Source organism: Mercenaria mercenaria, chromosome 4 (genome assembly GCF_021730395.1).
Source record: "Mercenaria mercenaria strain notata chromosome 4, MADL_Memer_1, whole genome shotgun sequence".
Lineage (NCBI taxonomy): Eukaryota > Metazoa > Mollusca > Bivalvia > Venerida > Veneridae > Mercenaria > Mercenaria mercenaria.
The window spans coordinates 24,415,722-24,433,113 of record NC_069364.1 but is presented as its reverse complement, the minus strand read 5'-3'; the positions used below and the strand labels follow the sequence as shown (position 1 = coordinate 24,433,113).

The 17,392-nt window shown below is 35.0% G+C and overlaps 1 protein-coding gene across 1 annotated transcript in view; it reads left to right on the top strand.

Annotated features, from left to right (window-relative positions):
• Positions 1 to 17,392, top strand: part of LOC123552751 (uncharacterized) — a 36,138-nt gene that overhangs the window by 11,709 nt on the left and 7,037 nt on the right. The window contains exons 5-12 of the mRNA XM_053540773.1: positions 364 to 480; positions 1,306 to 1,647; positions 4,632 to 4,768; positions 5,252 to 5,398; positions 6,828 to 6,964; positions 7,985 to 8,054; positions 8,675 to 9,042; positions 9,325 to 15,539. Of these exons, the coding sequence (XP_053396748.1) occupies positions 364 to 480; positions 1,306 to 1,647; positions 4,632 to 4,768; positions 5,252 to 5,398; positions 6,828 to 6,964; positions 7,985 to 8,054; positions 8,675 to 9,042; positions 9,325 to 9,715 (1,709 nt within the window). The 3' untranslated portion in view covers positions 9,716 to 15,539. The remainder of the gene's footprint in view (positions 1 to 363; positions 481 to 1,305; positions 1,648 to 4,631; positions 4,769 to 5,251; positions 5,399 to 6,827; positions 6,965 to 7,984; positions 8,055 to 8,674; positions 9,043 to 9,324; positions 15,540 to 17,392) is intronic.

Here is a 17,392-nt window from a genome sequence, read left to right as displayed (position 1 = left end):
ACTACTGTTACTTATGTCTGGAAACTGCTAGATATTTGGCTGTTTTCAGCCTAGCACGCAAAATTCTGCTTTGTAATATTTAATGTTCTCAAGCTTCAAAAATCAAGTTGATTTTGGGTAAAGGAATTTTGCTATATTTCTAAGTTAGGTTTGTTTTGAAGGTTTTGATATTGTAATGAAGAACATGTGGAGGTTTACCAACTTAAGATGGCTTGCAGTTTTTTCATGTGGATTTTTTCTGCTGACATTTTTATGTTCTTCTGAATCTGATGTTACTGGAAAGCATGTTAAATTATACGTGTATGTGTTATGAATATAATTATGTGTACCATGTATGTAAGACTTACTGTTACTGTTTTTCAGTTTGTAGACTGATGTCCCTGCAGAAAAGAAAGGGAGACATACTACAATACAGAGATACAAAAACAGCTTGTTTTGCCTTGTTTGATGATGTTTTAGAGAAACTGCAGTTTGGAATTGGTATATGAATATTTATTTTATGCTCCTAGGTGAAATACTGAAATTTATCAGTGAAATAAAATTGATATTTTCACTGTTTCAAACAGTGAAAAATCATTTTCATTTTTCACTGGTATGGAACTACACTTGAATGTGAAAGAATATGAATTATGAATAACAAAAAATTCCATGCAAACTATACTTCAGTAAAGATACAGATTTGTAGAAATACTAACAGGATCATAAATATATACATTCTATCATAACAAAGTGTAACAAAAATCAATAGAACTATTTGCAGTTTTTCTGCTGGATATAATTTGGTTAAAACCATTAAAAATACATAGAATAAATAGAAAATTTGTTTGTTTCAGTGTAAGATCGAAATATATTTCACTCTTGAACACCATAATTTACATTTTCACTCGGATTTCAGTCTTACACAAACAAATATCCTCTATGTGGTTGTTTTGTACAATTATCCATAGCAATAGTAAAACTAAAACTTATCACAGCACCTGAAGAAACAGTAGAAATATATTGCTCTGAATTTGTATTCCCATGAATATGAAATAGTGGTTTGGCCGAAACTGAATTCTGTGCATAGGAAATTAAGTTATAACAAAGAGTTCAAACCTGGATTATTTCATTTCCTCTCTGTATACATATGACAACTATACTGTGTAGTTTCCATAAATTTAAATGTACATGTACATCACATATATATGTCTAATTTGTAAAATCAGTTATTTCCCATGATAACTAAGAACTTTTTTTTGGAGAATATTTTTTAATACTTAGCTTGAGAGCATAATGGGACTACAACTTACATCTTTTTTTTTGTAGGAAAGGAGTCGCTGTTTATTCATGTGTGCCAGTGCATTGTGATCCTGTCTGTAAGAGGAATAATGAATGAAGATGGCAGCATGACTTACAAGCTTTTGGACAGAGTAAAGAACGTTCCTAGAGGTATATATGACACAGATGCTCACAGACAACAAACCTTCTGCCTTCCGATGAAAATGGAGCATTCCCAACTAACACTTGTACACAGGGATCACATTATGGATGTCACATCTTTCTTGATGGGGATATGTTTGTGTAGAACTCAGTCTTGGGAAGAAGCTTTCACGACTTTGGAAGGCATCAACACAAGCCAGATTAAAGATGTTGCACAATTCCTGTCTGGTTAGTATAAATGTTTTAGCTTGCCCTGAACTAAGTTCTGGTGTATTAGTAGATGGATAGTCCATCGTTGGTGTGTCATCAGTTTTGTTTTTACATCTTTTCCTCTGAAACTACTGGTCAGACTTACACCAAACATGGTCAGTTAAATCCTGGCATAGAGCTCTATCAGCTTTTTTTTAGCTCACCTGTCACATAGTGACAAGGTGAGCTTTTGTGATCACCCGTCGTCCGTCGTATGTCCGTGCGTCCGTCCGTCAACAATTTCTTGTCTGCACGATAGTGGTTTCATTTATGATTTTATTTAAACCAAACTTGCACACAACTTGTATCACCATAAGATCACGGTTCCTTTCTTGAACTGGCCAGATCCCATTATGGGTTCCAGAGTTATGGCCCCTGAAAGGGCCAAAATTAGCTATTTTGACCTTGTCTGCACAATAGCAGCTTTATTTATGATTTGAATTTTACCAAACTGGCACACAACTTGTATCACCATAAGATCTTGGTTCCTGTCTTGAACTGGCCAGATTCCATTATGGGTTCCAGAGTTATGGCCCCTGAAAGGTCCAAAATTGGCTATTTTGGCTTTTGCAGCCATATTGAGACTTCATTTATGGTTTTATTTGATACAAACTTCCAAAATATCTTCAGCAACAATAAATCTTGGATTCCATGACAAATCAGATCCAATCATATGTTCCAGAGTTATTTTATATCTGATTATCTCCCCTGATTGTAATCAAAATGGATTTATATCAGTAAGTACTTACAGGACTTATTTGAAATTTCATTATTGTTATTAGTTGGACAGAGACAATCAGGGTAGATAACTATGGACTGATTTTATGTCAAATTACCTCCCTTTATTTCAAATTTAAATTGTTATATCTCCATAACTTATGAAGATACTGATCTGAAATTTCATTTATGTCAACAGATTTATTTGGCAGATCCTTCTTTTGTCCACTTACAATATTTATTTATTTTTAGCTCATCTGATTTTTTGAAAAAAAATGATGAGTTATTGTCATCACTTGAGCGGTTGTCGGCGTCGGCGTCGGCGTCGGCGTTGCCTGGTTAAGTTTTATGTTTAGGTCAGCTTTTCTCCTAAACTATCAAAGCTATTGCTTTGAAACTTGGAATACTTGTTCACCATCATAAGCTGACCCTGTATAGCAAGAAACATAACTCCATCTTGATTTTTGCAAGATTTATTGCCCCTTTTGTACTTAGAAAATATCAGATTTCTTGGTTAAGTTTTATGTTTTAGGTCAACTTTTCTCCTAAACTATCAAAGCTATTGCTTTGAAACTTGGAATACTTGTTCACCATCATAAGCAACCCTGTACATCAAGAAACATAACTCCATCTTGCTTTTTGCAAGAATTATTGCCCCTTTTGGACTTAGAAAATCAGTTTTCTTGGTTAAGTTTTATGTTTAGGTCAGCTTTTCTCCTAAACTGTCAAAGCTATTGCTTTAAAACTTGCAACACTTGTTCACCATCATAAGTTGACCCTGTACAGCAAGAGACATAACTCCATCCTGCTTTTTGCAAGATTTATGGCCCTTTTTGGACTTAGAAAATGTCAGATTTCTTGGTTAAGTTTTATGTTTAGGTCAACTTTTTCTCTTAAACTATCAAAGCTATTGCTTTGAAACTTGCAACACTTGTTCACCATCATAAGCTGACCCTGTACAGCAAGCAACATAACTCCATCCTGCTTTTTGCAATAATTATTGCCCCTTTTGGACTTAGAAAATCATTTTCTTGGTTGAGTATTATGTTTAAGTCAACTTTTCTCATAAACTATCAAAGCTATTGCTTTAAAACTTGCAACAGTTTTTCACCATCATAAGTGGACACTGAACATCAAGAAACATAACTCTATCCTGCTTTTTGCAAGAATGATGGCCCTTTTTAGACTTAGAAAATCATGGGTAGGACAATATTTCTATTACACAAAAAAAAATCAGATGAGCGTCAGCACCCGCAAGGCGGTGCTCTTGTTTTTAATTACTTCCCTTTTACGTTACTATAAATAGCTTATTTTAGTAACTTTTTTATTATTGGCCGTAGGGAAAATACGAGACCAGCTTTCTGTGGTACAACATGGATGGTACCTCCAATTTTTAGGTGTATTTTAACATATCTATACCTTGTAAGATTTTTTTTTCTTTTTGGTTAAATTCCTTCCCTTTGTTGTTCCTGTCCTTTGGACTTAGATATTTTTTCTGAGGACCTTCTTGTCCTCAAGTGCAATGATAACAGGTGAGCGATAAAGGGCAATCATGGCCCTCTTGTTTTTCAAGTGGTACAACTTGACCCCTTGGCCATCATATTTAAAAATAGAAAAATCTTTTGATGGTTTCTCCTCATGAGCAGTTATGCATCTTCATCAGACTTGGTCTGTAGCATCATCATAATGGTTCCACTTGGCCCTGTTTAGGGGCAGCAACAGAGATAAGAATAGAAAGAAGATTTTTACAATTTCTTATCGTGTAGTTTGTTCTAATGGTTACTTACTTTTGGGTTGTTTTAGCAAAACATAGTAAAAATGATAGACAACTTTTAATGAGCAGCTTATTAAAATAAACAATGTTTACAAAACTTGGTCAGAAGCAAGTTCAGATGGTCAAGTTCTTTTTCAGGTGAATGATTTAGGCCAACTTGGGCCTCTTGTTAAATTCAGTAGTAGTTTTCTGTGCTGTTAGGGAGACCAGGGTTTAAGGTTAAGGTTTGAGACAAGTTTCATTCTCCAAAATCTAAGTAGTTTATTCTGGGCTTAATACTGAAGTCGGCTGTTGAGAGACTGAGAATGCATTCTGGGATTGGTCTCAGATTTTAGCGTTTTGACCTATCTCTAGACTCAGATGCTGAAATTATCATTTCAGTTATTATTTAAGATTTTCGTTTTAACTCGAGTATTTGTTGTTATGTAATTTTTTTGCCTAGAAAATGTATTTTTTATGAATTTTTCATCAGGATTTTGCTTGTTGAAAAGTGGTAGATGCACAGAGAGTATATGTTGTCTGATGGAGGTGCTGAGGTCTGGAGAATCACTCACACAAAGACTGAAAGCAAGGATCTACAACCTCATAGGAAAATGTTTTGATAAACTTGTAAGTTACCACTGTTCACAGATATCTGTTCTTGTATAGATGTATAAATTTGTATTAGTTTTATTTTTTTCCCCATAAAGTATCTGTACTCAAGTGGTTACAGTCAATGGCTTTCAGTTTCCAGTCATTGATGTGGGTTTTAAACCTCACTTGGTGTGTAGAATTCTTCTCATGAGGAATCCTTCCAGCTGGATCATAAAACGTTAGTGGTTCTACCCATGTGCACACAAATGATGAAATAATGCTTGGAGGGACCCTTAGGGTCAACTTGCACCATCAAAAGCTGGAAAGTCATAATACGACCTGTAACTGTTTCTTGCCAATTTATGAGTTTATTTGACATAACAATTTAGGGTTTGAGAGACATCCTAAACCATGGGATGGTCTGCCACCCTGGGATGTAAGATTTTTCCAGTACATGTTTAAACAGTGGGAAATACTGTCCAGTCTTGTAAGAAATTTATGAAGTTATATTGATTTCAGGAGAAGTGTCAGTTATCTATACAGATGTTCAAGGAGGCCCTGTGTGCAGATTTCAGTTACCTGGTTCCCTTGTTCAACACATCTTTACAGTACAGGAACCAGGAAGACGAGGATATGGAACTGGAGTGCTTGAATTTATTAGTCACTGTAAGGGTTAATTTTAAGTTTCTCTCGTACATATCACTTTATTAAAGGAAATGAATTCAAAGTTACTGGCAGTATATTTGGCATAGGTATTTTTTTACCCTTTAACCCTTACTCTGCTTTTCTATAATGAACTTGTCCATCTTTCAATGCGGACAAAACCATTAACTGTGAAAAGGGGTGCTTACCAAAAAGATACTGACTGATTGGCGAACAGTGCAGATCATGATTAGACTGCATGGATGTGCAGGCTGATCATGATTTGCACTGGTTGCAAAGGCAGAATCAGTGATGTCCAGCATGATAAGAGTTAATGAATAATTCAAGGTGCTTTATGAATGGGAGAGTGGTTTATCATGGCACTGAAAATCTGCCGAAATAAGTGGTTGACTTTTAACAATTTGATTTATACTTAGTTTCAAGCATAGATTTGAAACACTATTAAGTCTGCTTCCTGGAATTGATAAGTATTGATGTCATATGAGCTGTAGTCATGGCTTTTGCAAATGATAAAATTCACAAGTTTGAAGTCGCACAGAAGTTTACATGAGAACAGTACTATGAAATCAGATCATTGACATAATGATTACACACTTAACCTCTACCCTGCTAAATTTCTAAAATGGACTGGACCATCATTCAGTTTGGGCAATATCATTTATTATTTGAAGGGTTGTTCACTGAAAGTTCACTGAATAGCAGACAGTGCAGGCCATGATCAGCCTGCATGGATGTGCAGGCTGATCTTGGTTTGCACCGGTCGCAAAGGCAGAATCATTTGCCGCCAGCAGACTAAAGATTAAAATAAAACAGTTAAAAAAACATTTTATCAAAAATATTCTACATCAGATGAAGTAAAACCCTGAATATAAAGGCATGATAGAAATGTGTGGTTACAATCAATTGTTTATTGATAATTATTCTAATTGAACACTTTCTTTTTCACATTTATATTAGTATTTGCGAGGAATTCCTCTTGCAAAATACATGTAATATATACTTTTGTTCTTTTGAGATTTTTTGTATTGAAGATATTCATTCATACTGCATGTTTTTGAGTTAATTATTGAAGATTTGAATAAAATATATCTGATAAATTCTTATTGAAAGACATCAAAAGTACTTTTCACCTGGCGAAATATATCTAATATACAAAAATTTGGTTAGAACCATTGAAAAACATGAAAAAGAAATAAAACTTGTTGTTTTTACATGTGAGATCAAATATCTTTCACATGTACACACAAGTTGCTGAGTTTTCTTTCATGGCTATGCCAACTCACAAAAATACTGCATCAGATGTTCTCTTGGTGAAAACTATTTCGATAATTATACATGTACACTGAAACAAGCAAATAGCCTCTATCTACATTTATTGAATAAATAGGTTATAATGTTTGCAGTATGGCAGTTATTGCTCTCTGTTCCACAGGCTCTTGAAATGAGAGAAGTACAGATGGTTCATTACGAAGGTATTGACCTTATTTGTTTGCTAAGCACAGAGGATGAAGACATATCTTACGTGAAAGCCCTGTATTCACTTTCTAATAGATCACTACAGTTGAACAGGTACTTTTATGTTTCAGAGGTATTTGCCTCAATATCGTAATCTTCAAAATATGGCTAAAAGTCTGAATGAGGTCCTCTGTAGCCGAGTGGGTAAGGTCGCTGACTCCATATTCCTTGCCCCTATCTGATGTTGGTTTGAGCCTCATTTTGGGCATAGAATTCTTTAGGAAATCATCAAGCTGGCTGATAGAAGGTTGATGGTTCTACCCAGGTTCCTGCCTGTGATGAAATAATGAGGGGACCAGGGTTTTCATCCACTGCAAACAACTGCAAAGTTGCCATATGACCTATAATTGAGTCGGTGTGACGTTAAACCCAAGAAAAACAAGAGCCTGAAGAGGTTTAATACGCTAAATGATTTATCATAAACATTTTTAAAATTTATGAAATAATATCGGTAAGGTTATTAAGGTGTTGATGATTTTTGTATAAAAAGGAGACCAAGATGGTGTCAGTTTTTCTGCCAAAAACAGATCCTAATATTGGCCGAGTTGGCCACTCAGAAGTTGCAGCTTAGGTGATTTACCAGTCGTGTTAACTAAATGTGACATGGACATAGAAAATTATGTTGTATTGGCCAAGATGGAGCAAAATTTGTCAATTTTATCGTTGTATGACTTTGACAGTTCATGTAGTATTACAGCAGGTATCAAAATTATAGTTAATTAGTAGAAAGGAATTATGTATTTTGTACAGCGTTTTGTCCTGAAAAAAGTTCTCTTATTTCCAGATGTGAGCATTCTCTTTTCTAAATCTATTAAGGATTTAACCGTCTGAAAATGTAGTTTTAGACTGCATTTTTATAACAGTAGAATATCAGCAGAATAAATTCTGTATAACCAACGGATCAAGATGCTGTTACAATTCTTCGAGCGGTAGATTTTCCATCGGGGTTTATCGGGAAATTTAAAGGGAAGTTATATCATGGCTGTTGTAATCAGCTTTGAAAAGAAAAGAATCAAATTTTTTAAAACTGAAGACAAATTAAAACTGTTGCAATTGTTGTTTCTATGTTTGTAGGTATGATGTAGCAGCTGAGAAATATGTTTCTCTTCTTGACTATCTCAAATCCTGGAAGGCTGATAAAAGGGTAAAAAATACCATAATTTAGTAATGACTTTATATGAAAGGAAATAATGATGTTGTCACTGCGCCCAAAATTGCTGCCATTTCATTATTTAGATATTCAAGTGGCAATGTGTGTTTAGTCTGCCCTTCATTCAGTATATTTTTGGAATGCACCCCTATTAAGAGTTAATGTACTTTCCAAATTGAAAGATGGATAAATTCATTAAAGAAATTTAGCAGGGTAAGGTTATTGTAGAGGAAGTTGGTTTTAAGCATTTACATGGTTAGAATTTCAATTGTGCACATTGTTCATTTACCTATCCAATGTTTCTGAATTATATACCTGGATACTTACTGTTACAGAAGACAATGCATTTGAAACCTTTCTTCTTGTCCCACAAATTTATTAGGTCATACGTTTCTTGTCAAGGTAGTACTGTTACAAAATGCAGGAACAATACACAGGTTCACTTGATGTTGTAACAAAACTGAAATCTGGTGTTGGACTCATTCTGACAAACAAGGGCACTGCAGAACAGGCCCTTCTTCAAAATGATAGACATTTTAAATCAACATATTTCTATTTGACAGGCATTTGCCTTTATGCTTAATATCATTTGCTTATCAATTTTGTTGAAACAGGGTACTCTGTCTATCCCACCATTGCTACAAGTTCATCATGAAGCCATAGAAGCTCTTCTCAAGTCAAGAAAGTATGAGGAATGTATAACTCTCTGTGATCATGTACTTTTGTGTTATCACAACAATATATCATCTTTAAACGAGTCTTCATTGCTCTCACAAACACTGGACCAAAGTCTATTATCACAAAGTCAAGGACATCCAAGCAACAGCCAGACTGTGACAGGAAAACGAAAACTGAATGAACTGAGTCAGAGTCAGTCGGACGAAGAACATTTTGGTGACATGGATGTGATTGCATTGAAGTACAAAGCAGCAGCACTTGTCAAAATGGGAGATAACTCTGGAAGCCTGGTATGCCTTCAACGGTAAGGTTTCACTTTATGTTGTGTTAAACTTTAATCTTTTTTTTTTATGCCTGTGCACAAGATACTTGAAGGGGGCTATATAGTAGTCATGTTAATACACATGGTCACCATGAAATGGAGGTCTACATGACATATTCTTTAAGGCTGTATTAAGAATAATGACAGTTCTAAAGGCTAGTTTTCAGTGAATGATATCCTATTCAGTTTATATCTTATTTGATGTTTCCTGTAGCATTAATGTGTGTTAAATGTTCATATTTTTGTTTTATTTTATAACTTCAGGGCCATTGACAGTATTACAGGTTATCGTAAATTTCGACTACAGCAGAAAATGAAAGATTTAACAAACAGTCATGAACCAGATAGAAAGAGACAAAAAATGGACCCAAGTTTAAGCGCTACTTTAGAAAATAGTTCACATATAGAGTCACATGACAGAACAGCAGGTACTTCTGAAAGTAGTTCCAAAGACGTTACACATTCTAGTCAAAACATTTGTGATAAAGCTAGTGTAATAAGCGAGTTATTTCTTGACTCAAACAAGATGCTGGAGTTAGAACACGAGTTGTACAAAATGACAGCTGAAATACTAGAGTCTTTGGAGAAGAAGAAAGATGCTTTGCATTACAGCAGGTTAGCATCACAGATTGAAAACATCAAAGAGAAACTGTGAAAGATGCAGAATGTTTGAATAAATTTATCCCTCAGAGTGAAGTTAAGAGGGTACATAGGAGTCATATTATGGTTGTGGAGTTGGTCATTTCGTCATGTGGACAATCAGTCCCCTGCAAAAAAGGTTGTGGAGAAAAGGATTTTAATGAAATGTCATACATAAATCCAACTTTAAGTGTACAGGGCTTTAGCTAAGTGGTGACTATAGCGAAGTAGTCGCTTAGTAGCTCCCAGCTTCGCTTTAATCTAACATCAAAGCGGAATTCAAGTTGCCTGATTTTTTATTCACACTCCTGCAATTATCTGGTATTGGCCTGTTGACACTTGACTCGAATACACAGTGGCAAAATTTAAGCTCCGCCTACTTCAGATACCAAGAAGTGCGAAGACCATTATGGTCTTTGACACTTGTTTTTGTAAACTGATTGTTGATAACAAAGCAGTGGGAATTTGTATTACACTATTTTATACATTCTCCTTTGACCTTTAAATAGTATCTTAGTTACCTTAAATAATGTTCTTAAATCTACGTAATTTTACTCGTATTTTTCAAAACCCAGACTTTAGAAACATAACATTATAACTAACACTTTCTGTAACTAAAATAACTTGAAATTTATACAGATTTTTGACACCTGCCTTCTGAAACTGTATTAAACCTGTTTGACAACTTTTTCTTTTAATGTCTGCCGACACTAGCAGATCAGACTGTATTTTGTGTGATGTCATAGTGATGTGACGGCTGTTGACATGTATGTAATTCAAGACCAGCATAATACAGAGGGACTGTGAAATGCTTTTATGGGTTTTCATGTTTTTAGTGCATTAGGACTGGGAGTCTAGAAGCTTGATTTATTTTTTGCTGATATGGAGTTATCTTTTTTTAATAATATTTATATTTAAAGGGTTTTTTTGGTTTGGACAGTCTTTAGGCAAGAGTGAAAAAACCCTTAATTTGCAGTTTAATCACATTAGATTCACAAGAATAAAAAATTAGATTTACAAGGATAAGAAAACAGAATCACTGATATTTTTGGTGAATTTGTTATTTACTTTAAATTGATAGACTTAAACAAAGACAGGAAATAATAGAAATAGTTATAAAAATATTTGGTTCCTTTTTTGACTTGCATGTCATGGCGCGAAAATCTTTCCACGTTTCCCTAAAATCTTCCCATTTCACCCTAATCTTAGCAGAGGGAGAAGTGACTTCTCCCTAAAATCTTATCGTAGCTTAAGCCCTGAAGTGTATAAAGTGCTTGGCATAGTTTTCTGGGATGGACCAAGAAAGGAGGCCCAAAGCCCTATCCCCATTCTGCAAAATGGTTAAGGAACAAACTAACATCTTTAAACGGATAAAAATGAAACTTCATACACATGGTCACCATGATGTGTAGATATGCATGTCCTCTTTCTTTCCGGGATGGACAAAGGCAAGGCCTCCATCCCCCTCAGGTTTGTGAAGTGAACTACTTCAACAATTAGAATAGGATTCTGATGGAATTTAATACATGTAATCCCTGAGGTGTGTAGATGTGCATGACTTCCTTTTTTCTGGGATTGATGAATATGAGGGGTGCCTCTACCACTATCCTCACAAAACTGCCTCTGTAGCCTAGTTGTAGAGTGCTGGCTTTGAGTGAGGGAAGTTATGGGTTTGCTCCCTGATCACATCATAATGGTACTAGTATCTTCCTTGCTTTGCACTCGGCATTAAGAGGATAGTACTAAGACTGGTAAGCCTGGTGTCAGTGTAATGTGACCTGGTGGCATATCATATCACATGTCTACGATGTGATATTTAAGTGAGGCAGCACTATTATGTTGGGCATTACTTCTTATAGAGCAGTATTAGGGGGTATTAATAGCACTATAGTTAATGAGTTATTGCTGTAGTTATTATTGTTACATATCAGTGTATTTTACATTTGTTAAGACACTGTTGTCTGTTGCTTTCAGTAATTTTTTAATGTCATTTTATGATAAGACTGAACAGCATTTAGTGCTAAAAAATTTCTGCACAGAGGGCAGTATTGCTTCCCAGACTTTACCAAGAACCCTCAGAAAAAACTATACTCTAGTTGGTGTGATAAACTTGACACTAAATAGCAGGTTTTTGGCAATATTTTACACATCTGTATAAATATGTCTAATACCATGTTCACACTAGCAGATCGGTTTTATTTTTATCAGGCACTAATTGGCTATAATTGGTATTTGACATTCAAAACCCATCAAAATATAATCTAGTCCACACTAGGCAAAGAAATGTAGTTTAAATATATACATGCAATGTTGGAAGTTAACAAATATCTTGCAATAAGCAAAAAAAGGTAACAAAGAATTGAGGCTAACAGAAACAAGAAGGGGTCATCAATGTTTAAACTTCTGTGTTCATCTAAAAATTTCTGTTCATTAGGGCTGTGGATCGTCAGACAAGTGGCGATCCGATCCGATCCGCGAGTTGGGACTGACGATTCACAGATCGAACCACGGATCAAAAGCAACAACTTATAAGGATACAAAAATGCAACCCTGTTATTTTTGTACTGTTTTCTTTATGGAATCTAAGTTTTGCAGTTCTCATAGTGCTCAGTTTAATAGTTTTGACCTATGTTTAATGTTTTGCTCATTAATTAAAGTCAGGTTTCGCAGGTGGACTTCTGTATGTTCGGCCATTCTTGCAGATGAACGATATGACGTCGGTCATTAATTATCACAATATTTAGTAACAGTTCCGCATTTTTTGATAAGAAAATTTTATTTGTTGGACAGAAATTTTTAATCTTAACTTTTTAGCTCACCTGAGCACAAAGTGCTCAAAGGTGAGCTTTAGTGATCGCCCTGTGTCCGTCGTCCGTCCGTCCGTCCGTCGTCAACAATTTGACTGTTAACAGTCTAGAGGTCACATTTTTGGCCCAATCTTAATGAAACTTGGTCAGAATGTTACCCTCAATAAAATCTTGGACGAGTTCGATATTGGGTCATCTGGGATCAAAAACTAGGTCATCAGGTCAAATCAAAGGAAAAGCTTGTTAACACTCTAGAGGTCACATTTTTGGCCCAATCTTAATGAAACTTGGTCAGAATGTTACCCTCAATAAAATCTTGGACGAGTTCGATATTGGGTCATCTGGGATCAAAAACTAGGTCATCAGGTCAAATCAAAGGAAAAGCTTGTTAACACTCTAGAGGTCACATTTTTGGCCCGATCTTAATGAAACTTGGTCAGAATGTTACCCTCAATAAAATCTTGGACGAGTTCGATATTGGGTCATCTGGGGTCAAAAACTAGGTAACCAGGTCAAATCAAAGGAAAAGCTTGTTAACACTCTAGAGGTCACAATTTTGGCCCAATCTTAATGAAACTTGACCAGAATGTTAATCTTGATGATCTTAAGGTCCAGTTTGAATCTAGATCATGTAGGATCAAAAACTAGGTCATCAGGTCAAATCAAAGGAAAAGCTAGTTTACACTGTAGAGGCCACATTTATGACCATATCATAATGAAACTTGGTCAGAATGTTAATCTTGATGATCTTAAGGTCAAGTTTAAATCTGGGTCAGGTGGGGTCAAAAACTAGGTCACTAGGTCAGATCAAAGGAAAAGGTTGTTAACACTGTAGAGGCCATATTTATGACTGTATCTTCATGAAACTTAGTCAGAATGTTAAACTTGATGATCTTTAGGGCAAGTTTGAATCTGGGTCATGTCGGGTCAAAAACTAGGTCACCAGGTCAAATCAAAGGAAAAGCTAGTTAACACTTTAGAGGCCACATTTATGATCATATCTTAATGAAACTTTGTCAGAATGTTAATCTTGATGATCTTTAGGTCAAGTTTAAATCTGGGTCAGTTGGGGTCAAAAACTAGGTCACTAGGTCATATCAAAGGAAAACCTTGTTAACACTCTAGAGGCCACATTTATGACTGTATATTCATGAAACTTAGTCAGAATGTTAAACTTGATGATCTTTAGGTCAAGTTCGAATCTGGGTCATATCGGGTCAAAAACTAGGTCACGGGGTCAAATCAAAGGAATGGCTAGTTAACACTTTAGAGGCCACATTTATTACCATATCTTAATGAAACTTGGTCAGAATGTTAATCTTAATGGTCAGGTGAGCGATACAGGGCCTTCATGGCCCTCTTGTTATTGAATTTAGTTACTTAAATGATAAATGTTTATTCACTGTTTTGATAGATAATTTTAGTTCGAAAATAAGACCAATGTTATCTCTACCTAATACATTTGTTTACATCCGGTTTAGAATCTGACAATGCGCAATCGTCTTAGATGTGCAAGAAACTTCATTAAAGACGTTTAATTTGGCTTTAATTTAGTTTTCTTGATAGAATTTTACAAATTGCATGTATCAATGAAAAAGATCGCGATCCAACGATCTTGACAACGACGAATATCCGTACTCGAACTTTTGGTCAAACTCGTGGATATCCGAGTACTCGGATACTCGTTACAGCCCTACTGTTCACTCCATCTATTGTCCATTTTGAGCGTCAGCATGACTCCATATCGCAATTTAATGTTTTTGTTTCATCAACAATCCAATTACTTTTGCAATCCACAGCATCAGTTGTTTGATACAAAAGAGAAACACATGGTAATCTTCCTCCAGAAGGTAAGATCTGTGGATTTGGGATTGTAAAACCAGTTATAACCCACATTTGCATTCACATTTGTAAAATAATGCAGTGTTACTTTTTAATGTAGTATTAAAACCACCTCCCGAGGTAGTTTTAATGCTACATTACAGAAACCACTTGACCTTTACAAAATTCACGTTTTACACCACATATAGTGTGGATGCAAAGGAGTTTAAAAAATAAACCCAAGTTAATGTAGGATTAAAAACGTAGTCTGAACACGGTATTAGTTGGCATGTCAAAAACGTTCTCAGTGTGTTGTTTTCCCAGTGACACCACTAAAGTTATATTTAGAAATGAGACATATTCTATTAAGGGGCCCGGAAAATAGATACCTGATAGTAGGTAAATTTGGCAGCTGTTTTTTTGTTGTTTTTTCTTTTTTGGCTCTCCTTGTGCTGTATAAATTTTGCATATAATAAATCTGTGACAAACATGTGTTGCACATAATAAATCTAGGCTTTATAGATGTTGATTATAATAAATCTAGGCCTTGTAGGTGTTGCAAAAAATTCATTTAATAATTTTTTTCCTTAGAGGCAGCTACCGAAAGGAATCAAATTGGACTTTTTTAACAAAGTTTAGCTCATTCAAACCATGTACAAAATGGGCATCCTAACTAGAAAATTACCATGCATGGATATGTTTCATACAACAGATGATATAATGATGTATTATCTCTATCTGTTAGATTACCTGATTATATTTATACAACAATTTCAGTCAATAACAGCTCTATTTATATATATGTAGGTGTTTTAGGCTTTATATGTGTTGTGTTTTATCAAAAAGTGCTTTTTAAATATTATACATGATAAACTAAACCCTTAATGGTTTTATTTAAAACATATCTGTGCTTACTGGCATTGAACATTTATGTAATAAACCAGTTCTTAATGCATTCACTGTACATGTAATGTAGGATAAAAGAGTGTTTTATAGCTGTTATATTTAATAATTAACTGCTTTTATATGTACAAGTTACTGTTAATCTGTGCTTTCTAGGTATGCAGAATAATCCAAAATTAGGTGTTTGAATGCTATACAGGTGATTGTAACTGTTACAGTTAAATGCTCTGATGGGATTGCACCTGACAGGCTGATGCCTAATGACCTACCAAGTGTTATCTATGATAAACCAGTGCCTTGTAGGTGTAGGTATTTGTTTTGTTTTGTTTTATTCATTCTTATTTGTTTACGCTGCGCTGCGTAGTTATGACTGTTTCCAGTCTAACTAATCAATCGTAGGCCCAGCGAGATTTGAATTTTGAGACCCGTTGCCAGATACAGGTCGGCGCCTGAATCGATTCCAAAGAATTAGATTCATATGATATAGTTAAAAAGGGACCTTAATTCAAGGCCCGGGTGTTATTTTTGAACATGTCTGGGTTTTGGCTGGAGTATTTATTGTTATTATATTGTTTTTAGGTTATCTGATTTTTTGAAAAAAAATGATGAGTTATTGTCATCACTTGAGCGGTTGTCGGCGTCGGCGTCTGCGTCGGCGTTGCCTGGTTAAGTTTTATGTTTAGGTCAGCTTTTCTCCTAAACTATCAAAGCTATTGCTTTGAAACTTGGAATACTTGTTCACCATCATAAGCTGACCCTGTATAGCAAGAAACATAACTCCATCTTGCTTTTTGCAAGATTTATGGCCCCTTTTGTACTTAGAAAATATCAGATTTCTTGGTTAAGTTTTATGTTTAGGTCAACTTTTCTCCCAAACTGTCAAAGCTATTGCTTTGAAACTTGGAATACTTGTTCACCATCATAAGCTGACCCTGTACAGCAAGAAACATAACTCCATCTTGCTTTTTGCAAGATTTATTGCCCCTTTTGGACTTAGCAAATCAGTTTTCTTGGTTAAGTTTTATGTTTAGGTCAGCTTTTCTCCTAAACTATCAAAGCTATTGCTTTAAAACTTGCAACACTTGTTCACCATCATAAGTTGACCCTGTACAGCAAGAAACATAACTCCATCCTGCTTTTTGCAAGATTTATGGCCCCTTGTGGACTTAGAAAATATCAGATTTCTTGGTTAAGTTTTATGTTTAGGTCAACTTTTTCTCTTAAACTATCAAAGCTATTGCTTTGAAACTTGCAACACTTGTTCACCATCATAAGCTGACCCTGTACAGCAAGCAGCATAACTCCATCCTGATTTTTGCAATAATTATTGCCCCTTTTGGAATTAGAAAATCATTTTCTTGGTTGAGTATTATGTTTAAGTCAACTTTTCTCATAAACTATCAAAGCTATTGCTTTAAAACTTGCAACAGTTTTTCACCATCATAAGTGGACACTGTACATCAAGAAACATAACTCTATCCTGCTTTTTGCAAGAATGATGGCCCTTTTTAGACTTAGAAAATCATGGGTAGGACAATATTTCTATTACACAAAAAAAATCAGATGAGCGTCAGCACCCGCAAGGCGGTGCTCTTGTTAAATGTTATACCCCCCTAAACTGTGTCATAATTTCCGAAATAATAAATAGGTTATGAAATATATATTTAAATTTATTAAATTTTGACATCCAGGGTAAGAGCCGCGACTACCTTACTAACACTCCTGAAGCGCCTGAGAAAAACTGCCACTGACCATGAACTACATCTATACTCTTAAGCTTTATTTAATTAATATTAAAACTTTAAAAACATTAAAACTTTAAAAACACGTTTAAAACATAGCCTTTATATACGTCCGATTGTTGACAGTACACAGGTTATTTATAGATTACACGCCACGCCTACTGCATAAATGTGTCATATCGATAAATATGCTTATTTTATATTCTCGTAAACATTCAATGTGCTTTACCGATACCGTTTTACTATATTTTTAAAATGCTGTCATTTTGTCATTTTTTAATGTTTTTCCGTTCTGTTTTTTGTACTTTATAGTCCAAAGTCTGAATTTAATGATTATATCGGTATTAGTTACTTTACATATTGCATGTAACAGATATTTACGATCGCGCTGTATGAAATTTTGCGGTTGTTTTTATCAAA